The sequence below is a fragment of the Arvicanthis niloticus genome, chromosome 3 (assembly GCF_011762505.2).
Source record: "Arvicanthis niloticus isolate mArvNil1 chromosome 3, mArvNil1.pat.X, whole genome shotgun sequence".
Lineage (NCBI taxonomy): Eukaryota > Metazoa > Chordata > Mammalia > Rodentia > Muridae > Arvicanthis > Arvicanthis niloticus.
The window spans coordinates 57,731,778-57,758,877 of NC_047660.1; the positions used below are offsets into that span (position 1 = coordinate 57,731,778).

At 41.6% G+C, this 27,100-nt stretch overlaps 1 protein-coding gene and 1 long non-coding RNA gene across 8 annotated transcripts in view; one reads left to right on the forward strand and one right to left on the reverse strand.

The window, feature by feature from the left end:
* Nucleotide 1: 1 nt before the first annotated feature.
* On the reverse strand, nucleotides 2–23,663 carry Trim13 (tripartite motif containing 13). Of its 7 annotated transcripts, none has more exons than XM_076930896.1 (3): nucleotides 23,468–23,663; nucleotides 7,984–8,073; nucleotides 2–1,424 (listed from the first exon to the last, which is right to left on the reverse strand). In XM_076930896.1, the coding sequence occupies exon 3, from the start codon at nucleotides 1,413–1,415 to the stop codon at nucleotides 192–194; it is 1,224 nt and encodes a 407-aa protein (XP_076787011.1). In that variant the 5' UTR covers nucleotides 1,416–1,424; nucleotides 7,984–8,073; nucleotides 23,468–23,663; the 3' UTR covers nucleotides 2–191. The 7 variants fall into 7 exon arrangements, with proteins under 7 accessions (XP_076787011.1, XP_076787010.1, XP_076787012.1 ...); XM_076930895.1 differs by having other exon boundaries at nucleotides 2–1,421; nucleotides 23,468–23,489; XM_076930897.1 differs by lacking the exon at nucleotides 23,468–23,663 and adding an exon at nucleotides 9,333–9,351.
* Nucleotides 15,350–27,100, forward strand: part of LOC143441705 (uncharacterized) — a 24,232-nt gene continuing 12,481 nt past the window's right edge. The window contains exon 1 of the long non-coding RNA XR_013109332.1: nucleotides 15,350–19,167. This is a non-coding gene — a long non-coding RNA (uncharacterized LOC143441705). The remainder of the gene's footprint in view (nucleotides 19,168–27,100) is intronic.

The window sequence follows — 27,100 nt, forward strand, 5'->3', positions numbered from 1 at the left end:
GTCAATTTAGAGAAACAATATTTATTTCAAAACCATCTTTAAGAAGGAAGGGAAGGGTTTAGGACTACTAAACTTCAAATGACATTGTTAAAGAAATGCTTCAAAAAGAAACAGACTGGAATCTTGATCAGATCTGAATTATTCCTGTGTTTTCTAACAATCCCATCAAGAAACTGTATAACTGAAAGTCTTTATAAAAGTTTGTATTTGCATACAAATTCTGCCACATTGTTCAGTGCCACCAAACTAACATTTTTAACTCTTTCACTGAAAATGAAAATCCCATCTGTCATCTGTTCCCAGTAAAAAACAGATTGTATTACAAACTCAGCTGATTTAGTCAGGTAAGAACTGAAGCTTGGAAGACAGTCTTTCCAAGTTGCCAATTCATCAAGTGGAGACCACTCTAGGAATACAGTGGGGCCAAAGAATATGAGGAGACCCAGCAGAACTACCACCATGAGCAGCAGATAGGGGTACCAGGGAATCTTGCTAGTGAACACACCTGAGTCTTGAGGCAAAGACAGTTTATCCACATCAGCCAATTTAATGTCCTCCCACTGACTGGTATCAAAGTTCTTCATTAAAGGGCTTGTGGGCAAATTAGAGGGTGGCAAAGGAGTTTCCTTGATTACTTTGATTTTCTCCCTGAACTCCTGCATCTGTTGCAAAAATATAATAGGTTCTGAGACATCTTTGAAAGCCTCAGCAATGTTGAAGGCCATCCGCTGCTCCTGTAAAATAGTGTTGATTTTGTTGATCTCTGGGTCATAGGTTTGCATAACTGCAAGCTTCATAGTTTCAAAATCAGACAGGATTTCATTCTTCTTTTGATCCAGTGTGTGTTGTAACTTCTCAAAAAACTCCTTTACTTTATCTGAATCTTTAGTGAGTAACTGGAGGGATTTCCTCTTGTTTGTTTCCAAAGTGTCCAAGCGGGAAAGAGCATCTCCCCGGCGCCAAATCTCAAAACTCTTAAAGAGGGACTCAAAGGCATCCCTTTCCCGAGTGTAGGCATCTTCAATAGAAGAGAAGACATGCTTGGTATGATCACCACGAGTTGCACAGATCCCACAAATCAGCTGCATATCAGTTACACAGAAAATGTTGAGAGGCTGCCCCAAATGTCCTTTGCACACTGGCATTTTGGGAGAAATCTTGATTTTGTTGTATTTCTCCACGATACCCTTTAGGGAGTAATTAACCTGCAGACTATTTACTCCAGTAGCTGAAGTTTCCTTCCGGCAGGTAGGACACTTGAATGGAGATGGTCTCCACAGTGAATTCCGCACATTCCCTTCTAAGAGTCCTTCTAAGCATTTCCTGCAGAAGTTGTGTGAGCAGGGCAACACTCGGGGATCATCAAACAAACTGCAACAGATTGGGCACGTGAGATCTTCTTCAAGCAGCTCCATCACATCCTGCTACACAGAGAGAAACGTTTAGTTCTGGTAAGCCCCTCTGTAATCATTAGAAGACATCTTCTAATATCAATATTCAATAAAATGATCTCCTACTGAAATAACCAAAGACACTTGGGAAGGGCATGTATACTAAGGCATATTTAACTCACTGGGACAAGAACACTCCTGCACACAAGGCCTTTGTGAGAGCTTCCTAACAACAGCCTTTGCTGAGACAGGGTTAGGACTGGGACAACTGCAAACTGAGCCAACAACCCAACATTGTTTTAAAACAGAGCTGACTACCAGAAGTCAGAAACAAAGAGCCTCACTGTCTGTCACAGAATGGGCTCTTTACTTTGGGCCCACAAATATGAAATGCTATGCTACTTAAAGACAGAGGCACACATAAATCCAAGCATGCACTCTATTCCAGCTTTTACTGGAAACTGGAATATTTTCTATTTCAAAGACAAGATTACAATTTATCCATATCAACCAGTTTAATGTCCTCCCACTGACTGGTGTCAAAGGTCTTCATTAAAGGGCTTGTGGGCAGATTTGAAGATGGGAAGGAGTTTCCTGGATCACCTGGATTCATAGTGTAAGAAGCACAACCTTGACTAGAGAAGTAAATGAGGATTTTCGCTGTTGTTGTCTGGAAGAATTTTTATTTTTGTATCAGTTGTTTTTAACAATCAAACTCATCCTATGTATCCTCTACACTACAGCATCAATCCTCTCTCTGAGGGGCAGAAACCTACTTGTCCCTCTTCCAGAGAACTGGTGGAGCCAAAAGCATTCTCCTGATGTGCTACACTGACTGACATTTGTATGCACACGCACACGCGCGCGCACACACACAAATAATCCCAATACTCAGAGAAAGGAGGATAGATATCAGCTCAAGGCCAACAAGGCTTCAAAGCAAGTTCCAACCCAGTGTGGACCATGAGACCCTATTTCAGAAACAAATAATAAATGCTTGATGAAGCTGAAAAATTACTAATTTTATCAAATCCCAGATTCTTGTATACTGAACTACACACAAATGCACTTGAGTGACCAGTGGGTGCATCCGGAAAGGAGTGCAGGCTCACGTGACTCGATAAAGCTGAGTCAGCCACTGTTATTAGGGAAACAATGGGAACAAGTAAGTAGTATGCAGATTTAGGGAGCTGACAAATTTTGAAAATGTGTAAAATGAGCATGCTACTTCAAGAAACTACTTCTTGACAATGAAAAGAGAAAGGCTGGGTTTTTATGTTAAAATTTGAATTTTTGCAAGATGTACTTGTAATCTTCCCATTAAAAATTCTGATAAACAGTAAAGTTAACAAATGTGAGGGCTATTGGGGACTATTATAAGATGGAATATGTCAATGTTTGGAGGTCTCTGTAACAATATCATAAATCATACATAGAAGACTTGTTTAAAATATAAAAAAGGGTTGGAATGTGGCTCGGTGGTAGAGCACTTGCCAAGGCCTTGCGTTCAATTCCTAATACTGCAGAAATAAAAAATAAAAAAGTAACAGAGACAAATAGGCTTATAATAAGTATGATCTCATACAAGACAGTATGACAAAAATACTATTTGTTGAGATTTGGTTATAGTATTGAAGAACAACAAATTATCTCAAAGTTACTAAAATACTACTTCCTTTATCAACTACAAATCTATATAACACAGATTGTTCTTGTGTCTATCAAAATAACTAGAACAGTTATTTTCAATCAAATAAATACCCAGGGCTGGGTATAGTTCAAAGGCTGTCAGAAAGCACACTGGACATGTACAAGGCCTGAGGCTAATCACCAGTGCAGCATCCCTGCGTCTCCCCTCCCCCAAAGACAGAAAGCTGTCAACCTATAAAGAATGTCACGTGTATCACAAAGGAGGAGAGGTATTCTTACTAATTTTTTTTTTTTTTTTTTTTTGGTAACATGCAATGATTTTTATCAGTGTTGCTTTAAATGAGTTAACATGTTTTAAAGACCTCAGATTTCATTTCTAGTATAGTACATATATATAATATATATACTAATTATATATATTAATTGAAATTTGCTAATCTACCTTAAGACCTAGAACCAAATCAGTAATCAGTATTTGTTTATTCAGTTTACTCGGAGATATATAAACATTACCAAAATAACAAAATAGGATGGAATACTCGGTACTCTACTGGCCATCAGACAATAATGTGGGGTTAGAGATGGGGGTTAGGTCCAGCTGTGCACTGCTGAGCAGGGTATACCACTGAACTGTACACATGCCTGCAGAAGGCCAAGGCCAACACTGGATATCGTCTCCTCAGTCCTCCTCGGCCTTTATTTTTTTGCAGTGGGATCTCTTGCTGACTCAGCTATGCTGGCTATTTGTTTTCTTGAGACATGTTTTTTCTTTGTAGCCCTGGATATCCTGGAACTCACTATGTACACCAGGCTAGCCTCAAACTTTGAGATCAACCTGCCTCTGCCTCCCTAGTGCTAGGATTAAAGGTATGTACCACAGCTATCCAGCTTAACGTTTTGCACTTGGGGTTGAGAGGGCCAGGATCTTGCTATTCAATGCATTAGTCACAGAAATCCTTCAGCTACTGAAAGGTGGGCTAGCAGGTATGCATCTGCATGTCCAGGGAGATTCAGTAGCTAGTATGGGTTAGGGGAATCTCGTACTAAATAGTATATAGTATGTTACTTGAAAATAAGATTAGCTAGTGAATTAATATTTATATAGTTCTTTATATATTTATATTTGCGGTTTTTTAAATTATTTTTTAAAGGTCTCTATGTGATTCCAAGCTGTTCTTGGGATTCACTATGTAGACCAGAATGGCCTTGAACTCACAGATATCCTCTTATTGGGACTGAAGCTGAGTGTCACTGTGTCTGGCCCATGGCCTTTGTTCACTTTGTTCAGTTGAGAGTCCACACTCTTGCAGAGGATCATATCAGCTCACAACTCCAGCTCCAGGGGGAGCTGTCACTCCTGGTGTCCATGGGCACCTGTACTACTTACCCACACAGAGATATAATCATAAAAATAAATCTCTGAAGAATTAAGCTTTCATTGTAAGCATTATTCCAAGGTAAGACTGGTGGCTCTCAGGTTAGCAGGTTTACTATGACTTAAGAGTCTACAGAAGTTTTGGTATTTACTGTCTCAGTTTGGGGTTTTGTTTGTTTGGGGGGCTTTTGGTGATTTGTGGAACAGAATCTCACACTGGCCTAGAGCTTGCAAAGTAGACTGAACTGGCTGGCCAGCCACCTGTCTCTCTGCCTCTCCAGTCCTAGGATTACAACTACCCAGCACCACACATGGCTATTTATTTTGGTTTATCAATGGGTTCTAGGGATTTAACTCAGTCTTTTATTCTTATAAGCCAAGTACTTAGTTATTTTGCAAGATCCTCTCCTGACTGATATATTTAAACACTGTTTTGAATTTCCTAAATCCCAAACAAAAATGCCTTAAGATGAAAATTCCCAAGATGCAGGAGGCCCTAAACTCTGGATCAGTAGAAAGCACTTGCTTAGCATGTTCAAAGCCTTGAGTTCAGTGTTCTGGGACTGAAAACAATCCCCAAACACAAAGTATCATATAATAGCTTTTCTTTTTGTTCCCAGTAGATGGCTTTGCTGTATTTTTTTTACATCTAATTTATTTTTCATAGACAGACAGACACACACACACAGACACACACACACACACACACACACACACAGAGGGATTGTAACTTATTGGGGTCAGTCCTCCCACCACAAGGGCTCCAGGGACTGAATTCAGGCTGCCACACTTGGCAGCAAGTACTTCCACCCTGAACCACCTCACAGGCTCCCCCAATAGACGTTTAAGGGGAAGATTAATTTCTACTTAAGACTGAATGCATAGCTGGACATGGTGGTGTAAATCTGCATCCCAGCACTGGGAAAGCTAAGGCGAGAGGAGCAGAAGTTTTAGGATAGTCTGAGCCGCATACTAAAACCTGATCTTTAAAAAACAAAACAAAACCCACGGATGCATGAGTAGCCTTTACAGCGTAAGTATGACTTTGAATGGCCATTGTAAGTTTCCCTGCTTCCTCTTCACTTCTCATCCTATTTGATTGCCTCTTATTGTATTCTCCATTTTCCCCAAAGTCTTTCTTTGCCTCAGGTATTTTCATCCTGACCACCTGTTTAACCTTTGCTTCTTATTATTTAATATTATTGGCGTATGATGGGATTTTACTGCCTTCTTTACCTACAAATAACCATTTTCTATATCAGTAACTTATTCTTCAAAAACATGATATCCCGTCTTAGGGCTGTGCTTTCTTTTTATCTGTACTTCTGTTTTTTAGAATGGTACTGTGTAAGTAAAAGTTTTACAGAAAAGCTTGAATTAAAACTTCCTAATCTGATCATTTCCTTAGATCATTCCCTTAGAGGCCATACTGGATCAAGAAATAAGTCCACCTTTAAATAGCCATTTGTGTGTGTGTGTGTGTGTGTGTGTCTGTCTGTCTGTGCATGTGCACCAAGGTAAGAGCAATGTATGGGAGTTGGTTCTTTTCTCTCCTTCAACCATGTTGGTCCTATCACTGTAACTTACTCAGGTCCTGTCCACAGTATAGCAAGCATCTTTACCTGCGGGGCCATTTTAAGACTCTGGAAAAGATGGTCAAGTATTCTTCAAACAGAGTGTGTAGCTGCACATGGTGACACATGTCTTTAATCCCAGCACTTGGGAGGAAGACTGATATCTGAACTTGGTCTACATAGCTACCCTGTCTTTAAAAAAGAGTAAAAATGGTGTATGTATGTGTATACTATTCACTCGTGTGCACACACATAAGTTTGTACAAACATATCCTGAAATCTAAAACACTCAACCGCTCCATGTGGTTCCTCACTGTAGCAAACAGTGAACAGGTCACATTACTACTGTATTCACCCGGACTTAAAATGTCAAACAATTTAAATCAAGTTCTGGGCCTAAAACCAATGTAGCTAACCAACCCCCTAACTTCCTAAGTAAAACATGGAGCCCAACTCACCTTGCCCTTCTACCACCAAAGCACAGACCTGGAGTTTTCAAAGTTCTAGATTCAAAACTATCTAGAAAGTAAGTAAAAAATTTAGTATTCTACTCCAGGCATAATGGCAGACACCTCAATTCAAACCCAGAAGTCTGAATGCAGAGGAAGGCAGATGTTAGTTCAAAGCCAGCCTGGTCTAACTAGGAAGTAAGTTGTCACAAAAGGGAGGAAAAAAAAAGAATTTCATGTGCTAGGAGCTGAGAATATAGCTAACAGCAGAGGTGTACTTAGCATGCTGAAGGCACTGGGTTAGATTCCCAGGGCCAAAGTGGTGGGGAATAATTCAGTACCTTTATTCACAAAACAAAGTTTAACTCCATAGACTTCTAAAAATCTCTTTAAAACTATGGTCTTCACAAATACCTATCTTTTATAAAATGAGAGTCTTTACATTACTCACTTCATACTACTTGAAAATAAATACAACCAGGGTGCCAGAAACACAGAAGCAAACTGGGGTGGGCCAGATACCTTCCATTTACGCAAGAACAGGGCTGAGGTGGCAGCTCACTGGGAAGCACTAGTGTGAGCAATCTCCAGAACTACTGAAAAATAAGTGCACCGATGAAAAGAACAGTTAGTACCTGAGTGAAAGGAAGCCTGAAGACATGGGTCTTCTGGGCCTGGACCTGTCACTTTCTGTCACCAAATTCAACTGACACTTGCAGGTTACAGCCCATTCCTGAGGTAAGTCAGGGCAGGAACTCAAGACTGTTTATTATTCCCCACAGAAATGCCTTCCACCATGGAACTCAGCCATAACCAGAAAGTGCAGCAGCCACCATCAAGAATGTGGATTGCTGGCTCCCTATGGCCCATAATAGGCTCACCCGTAGCTGGCTTTCTTACAGAGCCCAGGTTCATCAGCCTTCCTGTGTAAATTAAGACATATCCACAGACCAATCTGAAAAACAATTACTCAGTTCAGATTGTTTTCAGGTGATTCTAGGCTGTGTGAAACTGATGCTTAGCATTAAGTAGGGCAGAGGTGTAGTTCCGGAGTAGAATGTGCTGGCATACCCCAAAGTGTCCTGGGCACCAGAGGATTTTAAAGCAAAAAAAAAAAAAAAAGCATAATTGATAGTCCCATTGAGTCCCAGCACAAAGAATGTCTATATATTGACACTGTCTTAAAAGTGCTCCTCCTCATGCAAATGTCTTGAGAACTGCAGAAAACTCAAGCCCTGCTCTACAGCCCCAGTAGCTGAACAACTAAGACAAACCACACAGAAATGTTGCTGGATCCCTCTGCTTCCTTTTAGAGCATAATTTTATTAAATTACATATAGTAACTACTAAAGAAATGAATGGCAAGCATAGATTAAGTTTTGAAATATGAAAAAAAAAAACAAAGGCCACCTATTAACTAAAGGAGGTGGGTGAAGACATATTTATTATTTGCAGTTCCATCTGGAATGGTCCTAGGACTAATAAAATCGGGTATTTTTCCTCTTCGTAAATACCAGAACATAAAGGAAAATACTACCGTTTACCTTTGTTCCCAGCAAGAGTATGCTTTTGGCACGCTTACTATGTCTCTGGAGAAAGCCGGGGTCTTTTTCCCCACGTAAAACTGGAGAACGCTGTAGAGAAAGGAGAAAGAGTGTTACACACACAAATCTGCATTCTTGGCCCTCTCCTGGCCAGGGCGCCTCCCCAGCGGCGCGGACCTTCCTGGCGGCGACTCTAGGACCGCAGCCGCCACGCCGTGCAGCCGGTCACCGCCCGCGCAGGTGTCCGGCAGGCGCGGGGCCAGCGACTCCCGGCCCCCGGCCCCTACCGGAGCAGACCGCTCACCTCCGCCGACTGGGGCCCGGCTGCGCTGGTGCAAAATGGACTCTGCGACCACGCCCTCTGCTCCTCGCCTCCCGCGCCTGCGCACCGCCCAGGTTGCCCAGCCCCTGGGAAGTGCTCCTGAGACACTAACGCAAGGAGATGAGTTTGGATTGTTGTATTTTTTGTTGTTATTCCTTGAATTTGTCAGAAACAACAAAAACAAAAATACAGCCCAACCCTTCACACCACTTTGCTTGCTTCTCAGGACTCAGCAGGCCCGGCGATCTCTAGGACGAACACCATTGATTGACCCAACTGTACGGAAAGGCAGTACTGCGCTTCCCCTCGGAGGCAAGAACTTTTAACTGGTTTTAAAATATCTCGCCGGTAGCAGCTGTCCTGACTATCCTGATTTCCACCTCCTGTGGAGACCATGGTTACAGAGGATGAAAAAGATGGTTCACTATCCAAACTTGAGAGGAGGTAAATGCAGGGTGAGTGTGCTGGACCAGCATGTTCACTCCCTCTTGAGGTCTGGGCCTTTGGGAGAGCAAATTTGGGGAAAGTGCCTTTCCGAGTCAGTGAAAAGCCCCTCTTCCCCCTACCCCCATTGGGTGTGGTCACGGCTACACTATCTAAGAACAATCCCTGTAATTTCTAATTTAGTCCTCACGAGAACACATACAGTGGAATCAATAGCTTTATCCTTTAAATGAATATGTTTTCTACAAGGTGGAACATATTCTACGCAGCTCCGGAGGATAACATCAAATTCCAAGGACACATGTAACCGTTCAAATTATTCAATATGTATACCAAAAGACAAATGAGGCGTACACTTGGGTAAAAAACCTGCTAGCTCAGTGAGGTAGCTTCATTTTCTAAACTATATACAGCATATCTGCCAGCTCTTTAGAAACTTCTGTGTCATTCTATGGAGCTAATCTACCTTTCTATTGAGCTCCTCCAAACCCAACAGGGCTCCTTAGCACTCTTTCCTAGACTTCCATTTACCTGTGTCCTGCCAGCACTCCATTGTTACTGCAAACACAAAGAGGATCCCTACCTGGAAGCTCCTTCCATAGAGGCTCCTCCTAGATCCTCCCAGCCTCCCCCCAAAGGGTGGGGGTGGGGAGAGAGAGCTCTATCTTTGGTCCAATTGTTATAAAAAGAAGTCTCAAGCCTCTAGCTCCTCCCCCACACCCTTGACAGGCTGAACCATGTCACCATCATGATGGGGAGACTCCAAGACAAGTCAGTAGGAGCCAAACCATTTCACCTTACCAAGTATAACTCAAGGCCACCCACTGACTTAGCCTCTGATAATCGAGAAAAGACTGCAAAACTTCTCCCAAGCAGTTTGCCTTAAAATAGGCAGAAACTTTCCATTCTTTCTTACCTGTGGAGGCTTTTAGAGGGACACCCCAAGCTGCTTCTCTACAGGACACACCTAACTGCGTTTGATGAACACAACTACCTAGGCTTTGATATTTTGCTAACAATTAGGGTTTTTTTTTCTTTTTTCTTTTTTCTTTTTTTTCTTTTTTTTTTTCTTTTTTGGTTTTTCGAGACAGGGTTTCTCTGTATAGCCTTGGCTGTCCTGGAACTTACTCTGTAGACCAGGCTGGCCTCGAACTCAGAAATCCACCTGCCTCTGCCTCCCAAGTGCTGGGATTAAAGGCGAGCGCCACCACTGCCCGGCCCACAATTAGGTTTTCTATATACAATAATCAAATATCTTGTAACAGACAGGTTCTTTTCTACAGCACCAAAAAAATAAAATAAAATAAAATAAAATAAAATAAAATAAAATGGCAGTGCAAATGAAAGCTTTGTCCCAGACCCACACAAAACTTGGGGCATAATATGCTGGCAACTTGGCGTACTAGTGCAGGCCTTAATCCCAGAGTTGGAGGCTGAGACCAGCAGTTCTCTGTACCAGCCTGTTCTACATAGTGAGCTCCAAGAAAGCCAAAGCTACCCAGAAGTCCTGTCTCAAAACAAAACAAACACCGAAAACCAAAATGATGACTGAATGAGGCTTGGGGTGGGGCTCAGTGGTAGAGTGATCCCCTGAACAATCACACAAAGTCTATAAAAATATAAATGACTAATAATCATGAGGGAAGCAGTTTTATTCTCACCGATAATCAAATGCCAAGTAAAGCATTTATATGCCTTTTAAAATTCAGTAATGTGGCAAAGATTTGAAAGTCATAATGACTGAGCTGCTGGGTGGGCACAGTGTCTGACAGCAGGCATAAAAGAGGGGATATTCTTAGAACCTGGGAGAAGAAACAGGAAAAAGCAGCATAAACTGGGGAAAGATCCAGAATGCTCAGGGCTGGGCGTAGTCCTGACAAGTCCTAAAAAATACAAGCTGAGCCCTGTCCCGTCCCACAGTCTGTGAGCACAGGTAACAATGATGCACTGTGAATTTCAAAAGGGTGGAGACGAGCACTAATGCTTAAAGAGGTGTTCTTACCCTGATGTCTATACATGTAGAAAACAGTGAGGCACTCCAAGAACATGCATGGACACAGATCTATCTCTTTTTAATTAAAATTTCAAAATACAATAAGAAAAGTAAATTGAGCCTTGAAAATGACTAGAATCCGGACTGGAAAAATGGCTCAGTGATCAAGAGCATTGACTGATGTTCCAGAGGTCCTGAGTTCAATTCCCAGCAACCACATGGGGGCTCATGACCATCTGTAATGGGATCCATTGCTCTCTTCTGGTGTGTCTGAAGACAGCTACAGTGTACTCACATACATAAAATAAGGAAAAATAGAAAAAAGAAAATGACTAGAATCTTTCCAGTTTTGTCACTGATGGCTTTATAAAAAGAAAGATCCCTGTCTGGAACTGAGACTAGAAGTAGGTATGTGAGGGTGAAGTGTTAATATGATGTGTGTTCGCTTTGCACAAAGACTGTAGTGAATGCTGTTGGGTAGAGATCACTGTGAGGGAAAGTGGGACTTGGAAAGCCTGCTGACCTACTCAGTCATGCAGGCCAGTCTTTATTCCACTGTGAAGGGCAGAGGAGGGTCAAGGACAAGACACAGTATGAGTGCTCTTCCTGGGAGGATGGCAGGAGAGAGTTGGCAACACACGATGACAGATGTCATAGTGTTTACAGCAAAGGCTTCACTTTGAAGAATGTCCCCAGGTGACTGTAAGGATCAGAAACAGAGCCACCCACCCAAACCCAGCTAAGGACACTATCCTTTCCTTAATAATCCCAGTGATGGCTGAGGCTCCTCATATAAAACTGATGTGAGGCTCTGATTAAAGTTGGACTACATGTTGAATAATGGATAGATGTGTGTTTGCTGGGGATTGTTAAGATTCCTTTTATGGTGATGATTGCAGGAGATATAATCCCAACAGATCATAGCATCCAAGATCTTGGTCTTTAAGAACATCTATCCTTATGTACAATCACCCATATATGGAATATATACATATACACATGTTAGCTTTTTATACCCTTATGTATAATCATCCATATATGGAATATATACATATACACATGTTATGCTTTTTATATCCTTATGTACAATCATCCATATATGGAATATATACATATACACATGTTAGCTTTTATACCCTTATGTACAATCATCCATATATGGAATATATACATATACACACATTATGCTTTTTATACCCTTATGTACAATCATCCATATATGGAATATATACATATACACGTTAGCTTTTTATATCATTTACTCAATACTAAATTGGCTTGTAAGTTCCCATGTAAGCAAAGTTGTTAAATTGGCCCAGCCTCCTTTGGCTTATAGTAAAAGTATAATTTTAAGAGAAAAGGTTCTAACCCCAGTTGCCCCAACAGGCTCAGGAAGCTTGGTCACATGACCAGCATGCCAAGGACAAGAGAGGACAATCAGTGTGAAACTTTGGTAGATAAGTAGAGGGTACTATTGGCCCAGGGTCTTTCTTTGGGGGAATTAACATGAGGGAAATTCACGTGAGTTTTTGTTTTATTTGTTTGATTGTGTTTATTTTTTGAGACAGGGTTTCGCTACATAGCCCTGGCTATCCTGGCACTCTGTAGACCAGGCTGGCCTTGAATTCAGAGATCACCTGTTTCTACTTCCTGAGTGCTGAGATTAAAGTTGTGCCACCACCACCCAGCTAATCATGAGTTTTGAATTTCAATTAAAAAAATTTTTTTAAAAGATTAGATACACAGCTAGAGACATGGCTAGTTAGTTTAAAGCCCTTCCTAGTTGCTCTTGCAGGAGCAGGTTTGAAACTCTCAGGAACCAGGTACAAAGAACTTTCTTCTAGAGCCTCATTTCAATTCTATGTAATTTAAGTAAGAAATAAGGTTTGGTTATGTCTATTAGGACTAAAGTTCTGACTTCTAATAGGTCTGAGCTCTTGTTTCTATCACTGTTATTAATATTGGCATATTAATAAAAGACAAGAAATACTATATTCTGCTCTAATTTCTTCTACCATGTAGTTTTCTACTTCTCCAAATTAAATCTGATATAATACCAATATAAAACAACAGATCAACTCAGTATCCATGGATAAGAATTAATTTAAAAATTCAAGACCAAATTTTTTCTAAGAGTTAGAGCTAGCCACTCAATCAGTTATAACTGTAAGAACAAGCTGAACAGAAGAAAAACTAAAATTAAAACCTAGCAGGCTGTTTAAATACTCCAGTATAAGCAAGATGATCTCTTGTTAGCCACCTTCAGGATAAAAAAGGAGTGGAGAAGGCTGCAGAGAGCTCAGGAACTCCCTGCCTCTGAGATGCTGTCAGAAAAGACAGAATTAGAAAACTCATCCCAACATACAAAACATTTGCAAAGTTAAAAAACCAAAACAAAACCCCAAGCCCTTAACTATGTGTCTTAGTTGGGTTTCTATTGCTGAGATACCCATAACCAAAAGCAACATGGGAAGGAAAGGGTTATTTCAGCTTATACTTCCATGTGACTGGTTATCATTGGAGGAGTCATGGAGTGTATATGACTGTAATACAGGGGACATGTAATCAGTCCAGTCTCCTGAAGAGTTTATTTAGATTGATTGATTGATTGACTGATTCATTGATTGATTGATTGATTGGGACAGAGTTTGACTACATAGCCCATGCCAGAGTCTGGAGTTCACCTTGTAGGCCAGGCGGGTCTGGTGTGAGCACTGGGAACAAGTCTCTCTCTCACCTCTCAGTCTGGCTGTTTCATGTATTTTTTAGTATGTACATTTTGGTTCTTCAAATGCCTGTCTCCTTTATTTGTTACACCTTCACTCCGTTAGGCCAAGCACTGTTCTTGGTTATTTTAACTTTTGGTATATTATTCTTAATAATATAATGTTCTTATTATTCTTAATATGTCACATTAATGTCAAATAAATGGTTAAAACCTGGATTATAAAGGCTAATAGGTTTTAATCATATGATCCAGAAGTTTATTCCTTATTAATTTTACTAGTTATCCCTGTTGTTTGATGTGCAGGGCTCAGGACAGACCACACCAGGCCAAATGGTTCCGAGTGAGGTTTATTCAGGAGATAAGGGCAAAGGTGAGTGCAAGAAGAGGGGAAAGAGAGAGATCAGGGGGCTCTGCTTATTTATAGGGATAGTGACAGTCTCTTACAGGTAAAGGTAGAATTGAGCCAAGTGGATTCTGGGAATGTGTGGCAGTTGCTTTGGCAGCAGATGTAGTGGTCACCTAGATGTGATGTCACTGGGTTTGGAGCCAGTCCTGATACCAACAATCCCTCCCCTCCTGAACTACTTTCCTGCCTACCACTCTGTCTCATCTACATTAGATACTAAGAAGATTTCTCTATAAAATGGAACATTACACATTACACATTATCCAGAACATTACACATTATCCAGAACTTGGTAACAGTCTCCCTTGATCATCTTTAATCACTGTGACAGCCATCCCTACCCACCTGGGCCTGGTTGTCATCTAACATCCTGTGCCTAAAAGATAAAACCCTTCAGAGAGTTAACACTAGTTTCCATCAAAGGACTAAGATCATTTAGACGGCATCTATGGCTATACCTCTGCTCAGAGTTTCTCTGCTGTACTGTAGCCACCTAATTAATATTTCCACAAATGTATTATTTGAAAAGTACCTTATTTCTTTGTTGTTACTATAAAAACTTCAAACTGTTACCACATTGAAATATGGAATTTGGGGTAACCTATGTTCACAGGCCAGGATCACTCATCTCTAGCTCCAGAATAAACTCTTGTCCCTTTGAAGTAGAGCTACATTTTTTTTTTTTTGAGTCAACAGTTCATCAGGTGATGATCAAGGAAGATGCCCCACATCAACCTCTGGCCTCCACATACACAGGGTGCACACAGCCGATCCCTGTCGATGAGGGCAAATGGATAAGAGATGGTGGTGGGAAGAGGGTTGGAACCCCTGTGAGTGTGTATGGAAATGATGACAACAGGACCAGCTGGGAGACAGATCAACTTCACTTGGGTGATTCAAGGATTCTATAGTTTGGGGGGTGGGGGTAGGAATATTAAGGATGGGCACATATCACTGGCTGAAGGCTTTAGATACTGAGATGTCTCATTAGCACAGGGAGATATTCCAGGAATCTCAGGTGCTGGCTGAATAGGTTCTTATCAGGAGATTTGAGCCTAAAACTAGGTGACATTCTGCAGGCAAGCGCACATGGGGGGGTTAAGGTCAGAAAAGGGGAAGCCCTACTAGTGAAGGGTGTCCTCTGTTCTGTACCAGGCCCATAAGAACTATCCAGACAGGGTAGACTTCAACCTTAATTAGCAGGACAACACACACATGCACACTTGCCCACACAGGCACACATATATGTGCATGCCCCAAAGCAATATCCCCTGTAATCGGCAAAGTCATAGAGGGGTGACCTTGACACTATTTTAAACAAACAGAATTCCCCAATACTTGGAGTCAGAAGAAGACCTGGGAATAGATATTTATAAATAATGCCAATTATCCCTAAGTCATTGTAAGTTTGAGTTTCATTAGGCTGGACAGAAATAAGCACCGAGCATATATGAACTTCTGTGGTCTGGCTCACAAAAAAAGGCCCTCCTGTAACTTCATGCTGGGGTCTCAGCCTAGTCTTGGAGTTTCCTGTCATCTTGGCACCTACCAGCTATACTTATCTCCTCAGAAAAACTTGAGCCCACACAGAGGTCTGTAACCAAATTATAAGGTAGAACAGGAAGAGAAAAAAAAAAAAAGATGCCTTCCATTTCTGGTACTTTTTCAGAGGAAGTTCTTAGTTCTTTAGCTACACTTAGGAACTGGTCAATAATAACAGCTACAGCATATGACTTAACCACACCATCTGCTTGTTGCTTGTACTCCCACAGAGGGTAGAACCATGAAAGCATCTATAGGCATCTCAGTTCAACACCAGTGCACCTTCAGGAGTGACTGTCCTAACAAATAGCTTCCTGTGTGCAAAGTCCTAGCCTCCTGTGTCTGGCTAGCACTGCAGCTTATGTCTGCCATTCTCCATCATTCAGTCATAATGATGGTGAGTTAGGGTTGGGACCCAATCTCTAAACAGAAGTGGCAGTGAAACAGGGCAAGCCACCCTGCCGCACAACACAGACCTCTAGTTAGCCACAAGAATCCCCACCTTTGGAGACACAATCTTTGCAGACTGGGAAAGTAACAGGCCAGATGTTTCTCTGCCTCTGACTGATCCACTTCCTGATCTTAATGAGACCTCTGTGACTCTGTGGGATACATGGACACCTTACCCCCAAATTCTTAAATAAATAAAACTTAACTAGTCAGTCAGTTTTAATATGGAAGCAATCCTCAGAATATTCATGGTTTTCATCTTATATTTCAAAAAAGAAACATGCTTTCTCGGGTCTGGTTTTGGAAACTTCTTTTAAGGAAGAAATGTTTCCAAAAGAAGCACCCAAGTCTACAGAGAAACAGTCTCCATCTGTGGCCCGACCTTCCACCGGACACTGCCTCTTCTCCATCCTCTTCCCGACCTGCCATCTGATGCTGCCGGTTCTCCATCCCTGCTTCATTTACTTTGGAGGAAATTTTCTAAGTGGCAGTGCCACTTACCTGACACACTATGGATCAATTAAAACCTTCACTATATAATCTCTGCGCAGGAACATTATGCCTGTGTCACAGACCAACAGGCAAAAAGCAGGCCCTTATTAAACATCTGGTGAATAAAGAGGTTTATGGAATAATAATGAGGAGTTCATACTTAGCAGCCGGAAACAGAGCCTGCAACAAATTCTCCAAAGTAAAGCAATTCAGAAAAACAGGAAGTTATGCAAACGTGAGAATGGAAAGGGTGTCCTCTGGAGTCTATGGGAAGCCTCTCTCCAGCTGTACTCCACCAAATTAGAAAATGTAAAAGAAAAATAAATGTAAAGAGACTTATAACCCCAAGTGAAATTGAGGCAGCAATGAAGTCCCCCAAGCAAGATGAAAACAAAACTAACAAACAAACAAACAAACAAAAAACAAAATAAGGCCAGACAGATTCAGAGCAGAATCCTAGGGACCTTCCAAGAATTAACACTGATATTCCCCCAAATTATTCTGCAAAATAGCAACTGAAGGAACATTTCCTAATCTTTTTTTGAGGCTACAATAAATAAATAAATAAACTTATAGAACAATATCCCTTATGAAGACATAGATGCAAAATTTCTCAACAAGATCATTGCAAACCAAATACAAGAACACAACAATTATCCACCATGATCACCTAGGCTTTATCCCAGAACTATAGGGATGGTTCAACATATACAAATCAGTAAACATAATCTACCATATAAACAGATAGAAAAACAATAACAAATGTTCATCTCATTAGATGTAGAAAGGCCTGTAACAAAAACCCAACATCCCTTTATAATAAAAGGGACATACTTCAACATAATAAAGGCAATTTATAGCAAGCCCACAGACATCATTTTTAAATGGAGAGAAGTATCAAAGCATTTCTACTAAAATCAAGAACAAGACAAGGCTGCCTACTCTCTCCCTATCTATTCAATATAGTACTTGAAATCTTAGCTAGAGCAATAAGACAACTGAAGGGGATCAAGAGGGTATTAACAGGAAAGGAAAAAGTGAAAGTGCCTTTATTTTCAGATGATAGAATTTTATACATATTAAAAGACCCTTAAAACACCACTAGAAAACTTTTTTTTCACGAGGAAACTTTTAGAGCTGGTAAACTCTTGCATCAGAGTGACAGGACAAAAAATTAACTCACACAAGTCATTAAATAGCCTTCTTATATAAACCAGAAGCATACCAATAAAGAAATCAGGAAACACCACCTTCCTCACTATAGCCTCAAAAGATATCTTGAGATAACTCTAAACAAGCAAGTGAAAAACTTATATAACTTAAGTAAGACATTGAAGAAGACACCAGAAGATTCGAAAATCTCCCATGCTCATGGATCAGTAGGATTAATACAGTAAAAATGGCCATCCTGCCAAAAGCAGTCTAGAGATTCAACAGTCCCCAACAGAATTCCAACACCGTTCTTCATATGGAAACACAATCGAGGATAACGAAAACAATCCTGAGTAATGAAAGAACTGATGGAGGTGTCACCATCTCAGAGTCCATACTGTGTTATAGAACCAGAGTTAAAAAAAAAAACTGGAGACATTGATGATTATCCACCCTCCAGTAGTATCTTCCAGCACAGTGAACACCAGTCACTAAGGGTGAAGTGCCTACTTAGGCACCAGCGCTATTGCTCCAGGTTTGATGACATATGTAAGTGTTGTCTTCAGCAACCAGCAGGTTGTGGAAAGAAGCCCATAGGCTTGGCAATAGCCACCTACAAGCCCGGTGGCCAACAACAATGACTAGCCTGCAAGATATAACTGGTGTACTAGCAACACAAATGTTGAAATAACCAGCCACTTTCTGACACTGCTAAAGTGGCCATGAACCTGGAAATAATATATCACATGATCTAATACCATGATTTCACTAAAAGAACATAGAAATAGATGAGAGAAGCCCATATCCCATGCTTAAAATCTATATTAAAAATATTTTTAAGGAGTCTGGAGAGATGACTTAGCAGTTAAGAACAATTGATGCCCTTGCAGAGGACCTAGGTTTGCTTCCCAGCACCATGATAGTTCATGACACCATCCCTTAGCACCCCCCTCCCCCAATGTTAACTCCAGCTCCAGGAATTGGGTGTCTTTAACTTCTTTGGGTTCCTGAGTGCACGGCACATCAAGCAAAACAGGCATACAAATAAAATAAAGGAAATAACTTGAAAAAAGTCTTGCAGTAAACTCCAGCTCATTTCATACTGAAATTCTTTTCTGTATTTAAACCAAAGATCCAGTTCCTCTGGACTGGATGGCCTGAAAGATTACAGGAGCTGTTCAGGCCACCAGGCAGTGAACAGCTGTGCCTCTGGCCTTGCCATCTTGTTACTATTGATAGGTTTTTGATCCGGTCGGTTCGGGTCAGTCAACAGGGTCAAGCAAGAGAGAGCGGGGATGGAGGGGCAAGAGACGAGAAGAATGGAGACAAGACAGAGGGTCTGATCAAGTCTGAGAAGCAGAGGGACACCACATGCCTTGCAGCTATGGACACTAAACAAAACAGGATATGTAAGGAAAACAAAATGTTTATCAGAGCTCAGGTGCTGTGGCTGCTGCAAACAAGGCTCTTGTCAGGATATATGGCCTGAAATGGCTGTAAAGATTATAGCTAGGAGTCGGTTTGTTTTTGATATTTTGTTGTTGTTTTTTGTTTTGTTTTTTTTTTTAACTTGTGAAGGAAGAAGACAACAGGAATATATAACCAGATTTTGAAAGCCTTCTCCGGCCACAGCAGAGGAAGAAGGTGCTGCTGAGGTAAGGGAGCAAGGAGCAGCTTCTAGAACAACAAGAAAGAGAAAAAAGGGTTGAGCCAGAGTGAGAGGAAGGTTAAGTTCTCTCTCTCTTTTGTTTGTTTGTTTGTTTGTTTTTTGAGACAGGGTTTCTCTGTGTAGTTCTGGCTGTCCTGGAACTCACTCTGTAGACCAGGCTGGCCTCGAACTCAGAAATCCGCCTGTCTCTGCCTCCCAAGTGCTGGGATTAAAGGTGTGTGCCACCACCCAGCGAACGTTAAGTTTTCAAATGTTATTTTCGGGCGTCAACTTGACAGGACTCCTTAGTAAGTTGGTTGGGACCTAAGAGGAGCCAAGGGGATCTTCCAGGCTGGGCCTCAGCCCTGCATCTCCAAGAGCTTGGTTGCTTTGAGACAGGAGATGGAAGCCTCATTCCAGCATTCCATAGAATCTGTTGCCTCGCAGAGAAAAATGTTTCCTCTTCAGTAAACAGAGTTACAGAAATACATCCCACACCAGCTGAGAGGAAAATCACTCTGTTTGGTGCACCCTCTTCTCAGGAGGAGTATGTTTCTACTGTACTTACCAGTAGTTTTGGAACAGTTAACTTTCACACAGAGAAATAAAAGGCCTCCTCACATTTCAAAAGACTCTGAAGGCTCTCTCAGGTCATGTTTATTCATTCAGCACTTAGGAGGAATAACTAAAAGCTGAAATTACAAACTTCTGCTGAGGAGGTGGGGTGGGGAAAAAAATTCTGCTGATTTAAAAAAAAAAAAAAACCAAAACATAAGATAAAGTGCATCTGAAATAATAATGAGACTTTAAGACAGCCATCACCTGCATTTGAACAGGCTAAAGGCTGAAGCATTAGTGTCCAGCTCAATACAGATGGCCAGCTGCCCTGCCCCTGAGTGTGTGTCAGGCTTCTGCAGTTCCACCAGCCAGCCCTCTGTGGCTGTGCTGGCCTGTCCTCATTTACCCCTGGAAACTGTTCTAAAGTTAGTGTGATAACAGGCAGCCCACGTTGCTATTAGCTGCTTCTCGGGCAGCCATTTGGCTTGGCAAGAGCTCCATTGGGTTAACCCTGAAAGTTTCAAATCTCCCAGGGTTTCCTCTAGGCAGCATATGAAAAGATAGCTTATGGAATTTTAGCAAATATTCAGGCCCTTGAGGGACTTAGTCCCTCTTCTATTCTTTTGTTCTGAGAGAAAGTCCTTGAAGGGCTCTCTTCCCCTTCCCCTCTTTTTGAGACAGGGTTTCACATCGTTGTTCACGCTGGCCTGGAACTCATTGTGTAGCCCAGGCTGGCCTCAAACTCTTGATCCTCTGGCCTCAGCTCTTCCCTCTCCTCCAATGCCGGGATTACAGATGCTAGCTAACACATTTGGCCCCTAGATATTTTCTTGCTAGCATTCTCTACCTCACCAGATCTCCCTGACTATTGGAGATCTGAGTCCCCTCTCCAAAGAAAGCAGCTATTTTTTCTTTTCAGCCTCAGAGAGGTGGCAGAGTAAGTCAATAAATCTAGGATTCCTTCCTCTTCTTGCCCCACTCCCTCTAATCCTTTTAAAAGGGCCAGTTACAAATAAATCTGCTTTTGCTGGAAAGGGCTGATTCCTCACGAGAACCCACAAGACAGAAATGACAATGTCTTATCTGGGGTCAGTCCCCTCCTAAGGGCCTGCAGCATGGTGACCACTGGTCTGGACTTCTGGTCCTTCTGAAAGCTGGGCTGTCTGTCCTAGCTCATCCTTCCTCAAGGCTGGTTGCACAAAAGTAACAGACCTCTTCCAACTGTCTCACAACATTCTGTTCCAGACCCTGAGCAGGTGCCTCAGAGTCTTCAGCCCTGCGGTCCATCACCTTGGATTTCCTGAAGTAGTGCAGCCTCACAGACAGATCACCATATTAAATATATTAGCCCGTAGGCAGCAACAGCTATCTTATGGGAACCACACTGTCTCCTCAAGAGACGGCAGAGATAACCTCTTCAAACCACCTGCCAAGGATCTATCAGGACACACCTTAATTATAGGCACCTCCTGCCGTCCCTACCCCCACCCCTCTGCTTCTCTATTCAAATCTAAAGTTCCTCTGGGCACCTGTGCAGCCTGAGATGAGCTCCTCCACCATGACAATGTCCTAATTTGGGCTCACTGAACTTCATGTATTCCCCCTCCCAACATGGTCACATTTATTAAAAATTCACTACCAACCCTCTACAATGGCATATTGGGTTATGTGGCCACGCCTGATCTTAAAGAACTCCCGGAGTTGGAGCTTTCATTCCTAGACTCCTGTAATTCCACTAACTACTTGGGATCTTGAAAAAGGCAGTCTTGAATCTGAGCTACAAGGCCTTCCCATGCTTTGCTCCATCTCCGTGGCTGAACCTTTTGGTAGTCACCTCTATTGTCCAGTTCTCTCTGATCTCAGGTAGGAACAACAGGAGTCCCACAGCCTCCCCAGAAGAATAGGCAGCCTTGGAGGCGCAATTCGGGCCCCAGGCAGTCAGAATCCTAACAAGATTTTGACATGGTTCTCAGTAGATTCCTGAAAACCCCAGAAATGCCAGTAAAGGTCAGGTCAGGGCCTAGGGTCTTCTCTCCCTATCAGCTTTTATAGCCTGTAATCTTCAGCCTCACTTCCCTGTTCTTACTTTCCAAAGAATTCTGTCATTTTCCTCAGCAACCCTCTCTGCCCTGCCCCCATGAAGCCAGGGTGTCTCCCCCACAGCTCCTTTCCTCTCTAACAGGCTTTTTCTAGCTCCCCTTTCAGGCTGAAAGGCATGTAACTCATCTCTTGACACTAACATTTCTTTAAGGACTAAGTCTTTAGAGTTGTTTTGGTTTTTTTGTATTTTGTTTTGTTTTGTTTTGTTTTTTCTTTCTGTGTTTCTTCCCAAGGACGGCCTCTAATACTAACTAAATCATGGCCTCTGTGGCCCGTCTCTGAGCTAATTCAATCTGCCTAGAAGAGCCTTGGAGTTGAGCCCCAGATTCTGTGGCCCTAGTCCTAGGATGTGTGCTCTTCTGGGCCTCTCATGGCCTGAATCCCCTTTCCCATAGCTGACTTTAATCTTAAGCACTCCCCTACACCATATATTCAAAGCCTGTTCCCAGTCTTTTCAAAAGAATCCTTTGAATGGTATCAAGTCATTAAAATAGTGTCTTTCCAAAGTTTGTGTATTTTACTCTTGTAACTAATAATGATAATAATAATAATGTCACTACCATGACAGCTATTGTGTAGCTAGTTTCCTCCAAGATTCAAAAACTCAAACCTGTAGGAAAGCTCCTTAAAACAGAAAGTAAACAACTTAAAATAGCTTCAGGAAGTCCCTGAAACTGACCAGATTCACTAAGCCCCTCCCTCCCAAGAACAAACAATAAAGACTGCTTTGAGCAGTATTTTTCAGCCTTCCTAATGATTCTTCATCCCTACAGTTCCTCATGTTGTGGTAACCTCCACCATAAGATTATTTTTGTTGCTACTTCATAATTTTGCTACTGTTATGAATCTTGACCCACAGATTGAGAGCCACTGGCTTAGAATCACTCTCAACCCCAGCTGTCTGAAAGAAGTAGAGACTATGCTAGCAGCCTAGAAGAGGTTTAGACCAACTGAATCATCTGGAAAGGACACTCTCCAGCCTGTTGAGCAACCTGCAAGTTATGCTTCAGGTTCCCAGCATTTGTGAGGTGTCACCCATGCTGCAGTGGGCTTTAGGGATAATCTGTCTTTGGCTTCTGCTCTTTTAAGTAACCCTCACCCATATGCCTGTAAATAACACCAGTGCAGCTCAGGAGTTCATCAGGTTGGACTTTGGCAGCAGCCATACTTTGGCCTGTCATGAGCTCCTGTAGAGTGAAAAATTATAAAGGCCATTTTATGAAATATGTGTAGATTTTTTGCCTTACAGAACTGAAAATAAGATTTCAGGCCTTCACATTCCAGGTGAAGGACACTTGCTGGATTACATTCCTCAAGCCTCGCCCAAGGCAGAAAGGCATTCCTGATTACAGATAAAGATGCTACCACCTAGGTGGGGCCCTAGCCCTATAGCCGGAAAAAGTAAAGATAGCAATCTGAAATGGCCGGATAGGGCACAATGGCATGGTAAAAACCACATTTTTGAGAAGAATGCAGGGCGATTTCCACATGACACTAATCATTTAGAGTGAATACCTCTGAATTGTTCCACTGTTTTCATGTTTTGTATCTTTAACAACCCCATCCCACTCCCCTGGTTTGTGGATTTTCCCTTTAAAACCCTCCAAGGACTGGCCGAGGGGGTCGGACCTTGACTCCAGCGCGAGTACCTGGTCAGACCGCTGGCTGCCAGCTCTTTCCCTAATAAACCTCTGCTGATTGCATCCAGGTATGGTTTCTTGTGATCTTTGGGTGGTCGCGATTCCGGAGGCTTGAGGAAGGGTCTCCCGAGTATGGGGGTCTTCACTCCCTCTCTGAGGTGAGCAGACTTGTGTTGCAGCTCCCCGGGATGTCTTGTCACCCAACACAGCTTTACAAAGATGAGTTCATTTCACCTTTAAATCAATCCAATGCAGCAGGTAATTATTAACCTCTTTTATAGATAGGAAGGAGACAAAGGTACAGAGAGTTTAAGAGGAAATCAGAACTGTAGTCCAGGCAGTTTGAATGCCTTGAAATCACATTGGGCTGTTCTGTTTGTCTACACAGCAGTTCTCAGCCTGTGGGTTGCAACCCCTTTGACAACCCTCTATCTCCAATAATATTTACTTTACAACTCATAACTGTGGCAAAGTTATAGTTATGATGTAGCAGTGAAAATAACTTTATGGTTGGGTCACTATAACATGAGCAGCTGTACTAAACGAGTCAGGCACTAGGAAGGCTGAGAGCGGCTGGTCGAGAAGGTCCTGAAAACCACACATTGAATTGTATGAAATTCAATCGTATTTCAGTGCTGGAAGCCAGGTCCTGAGCATTTCTATTCTAATGCACACATGCAGTGAAACAGCGATGGGGATGTAGCTGCCTTTTTTCTCCCGTTAGCAACCTCTCCCCACTGTTAGCACAGGCCTAAAGCCCACTTCAGAGAGCAGCTGCTTTTTTTTTCTTTTTTTTCTTTTTTTTTTTTTTTGCAGCCACATCCTTTCTAGCGTAAAGGACCAGCTTCAAAACCCCCAGTTTACTCCGTGAGATGAAGAAGCTCACTAATGAATGTCAAAAGTTTTCCAATTTAAAAAGTAAAATCTCCAAGAACTGACTTGGAAACTTGGGTGTTTCCTGTGAATTTGACATAATCTAGTAACGCTTGAGAAGGTCCTCCGCCACCGGTGCAAGCGCGCCCTCTGCCGGCCATGTGAACACACTCGGCCAACAAGAAGCCTGACCTCACAGAGCAAAGAATTTGCATTTTGCCTTCAGTGATCACTCCCAGAACGAGGAAGGGAGAAGGCGTAGGGCTGGGCATACAAAGAGAATGAAAGCTCCCCAGCCCTAAAAGATGCCGTGGTGGGGCACGCCCAATCCAAGCATTATGCCACTTGAGAGGTAGGGCTAGCGCTGCCTCTCTCTCAGGTACCAAGTTTATGCAAGAATCATACGTTCAGTACAGGGCTCTTTTGCTAGGAAAGATGACTCACTGAGCATGGGTGCTGCTCTGCAGACCCAGGCTATCAGGAAGCAGTCCTGGTAGCCAGCCCCCCAGGACAGACACAGAAAGGTCAGATGTTCACAGGGGCTAGAGAGAAGGCTCAGCTGTTAAGAGCAGTGTAGACTACTTGAGTGCCAAAGGCCCTGGATTCAAACAAATAAATACCTAGGCATCTCCCCAGCCCTGCCATGAGGCTGGTAAACCTTTCCCGGACTGTGCTCAACAAGCTCTCCTCTGAGCTCCATGTCCAGCCCCCAGTTACCACTTCAATTCACTTCCTTGTCCTAATTCAATCACTTCTTAGTCTTCTGATCAAGAACAAAATTCAAGGAGTGGCAGTGAGGAAGAAGCTACAGAGGTGGTACCTACAGAGGTGTTGTGCCTAGTGATAAGTCAAACCATCTCTAATTTCCGTAGGCATGTTGACTTCCACATATCTTTACATAGAAATTGATATAGAATCGACTTGAAGTATGCTTAACATAACTTATCTGCTATATAATTCATAACAAAAATTATTTATATAATAATCTTACATTTTTGAAAACGAATTAAAGTACATACATAAAAATAAATTTATTCAACGTTGGATAATATGTACTGAGCAATATTTATGGGTAACAAATATCCTACTTCATACAATTAAAAAAGAGCTATCATCTATTACTTTATTAGTGTTTATTATATAATAATTATGAATTATTGAAGTATCAGTTTGGCCTTTAATCAGAGCATCTACTATATTCTAGCAACTAGTTCTATTAGTTCAACCCTTAAACTGAGAGAAATAGACAGATAAAGAGACAGATGGATAATATATGTGTGTGGAGAGAGATGGATAGACAGATGGATACAGAAGATAGATGAATAGAGGGATAGAGTGGATAGATGGGTAGATACTGGGAGACTGATGGGTGGATAGAGGGAGAGAGATTGCCAGTGAAAGTGCTAACGTTGGACAAAATACACAAAAGATGAGTTGAGTTTTGAGACAGTCATCTCACACTTTGGTCTTACTAATTGATAACAGATTTTTAAAACTGACATGCCTTTTGTCATCATTCAGATGTTATAAATTAAATGTTTGTCACAGTTTTCCAGAATAAAAGTATCTATGTTACATATGTACATTATATATGCTACAGATTTTTAAGGAAACATGTCTTCTAAACTATTATTATCCACTTATTTACCTATCTATCTATATACCAATATACCTATATACATATATATCATCTACTTATCTACGTATCAATATACCAATAAGTCTATATACATACATACATACACACATATATACATACCTATTTGTGTATATATACATATCTATATGTATATACACACACATACATATACCTATTTTCACCCTATAGCTCTTTAGAACAGCAATATAAAAAATTTGGAAAATACAAAGACAAGCTGCGGTGGGTCCTATACTAAGAGATGTCTGGCGTAACAGAACTGTAAAGGCTCATGAAGATTCAACTGGAGTCAACTGGCATTTTAAACTTGCCATTAATCCATTAATCTCTTTTACACAGGAAAAGGATACCAGTCCTGTTCTTCCTAGGGAGCTAGACCTCTATAGTTAACAGAGTTAATCAGAGACTTCGTTAGCCACCTGAGAAGCTACTATACAAAGACCAGAAACACTCAAGGAAATACCATGTCCCAATTAGATGCTTAGAACTGAACTCAGGCCTTCTGCAGTGTGTGCTCCTAACCACTGAGCCATCTCTTCAGTCCCAAATAAAAATAAATGTAATTAAAAATAAAAAGGTTCTGTCTGCCAAATAGCTTCATTCAAAGTTGTAGAACCAATGTTCCCCATAGAACTAAGGGAGTCAGTGGCACTTGCCACTGGGTTAAGCCACAGAGGCCCCATGGGAGTATGAACAGAACTGTGTCACTATACAGACACAGGGACTGATTCAGATCGACACTCAAACATTAACAACCAATAGGCAAACCAGAAAGTCAAAGAAGATAGGGGATAAGGTAATAAGACTTTTCACAAAACCAGGAATTCACATTAAATATAGAATGTTCCAGAGCCCTTAAAAGCAGACGACAGTCTATGAGCTTCTGTGAGTTCTTTTATTTTCCTGCTTGTCTAAGGTGACATCATATTTGTAGATATCTTCCCAACATTTTAATAAAAACTTGAAAATGTAAGTCAGGCTCAGGCAAGCATACATGTCATCCCAGCACTGAGATCATGAACTCAAGGCATGTAGACCAGTCTAGACTACACTAGACCCTATCTCAGAACCAACAAAACAAACAATTACAAACAGGCAAAATGGAAGGAATT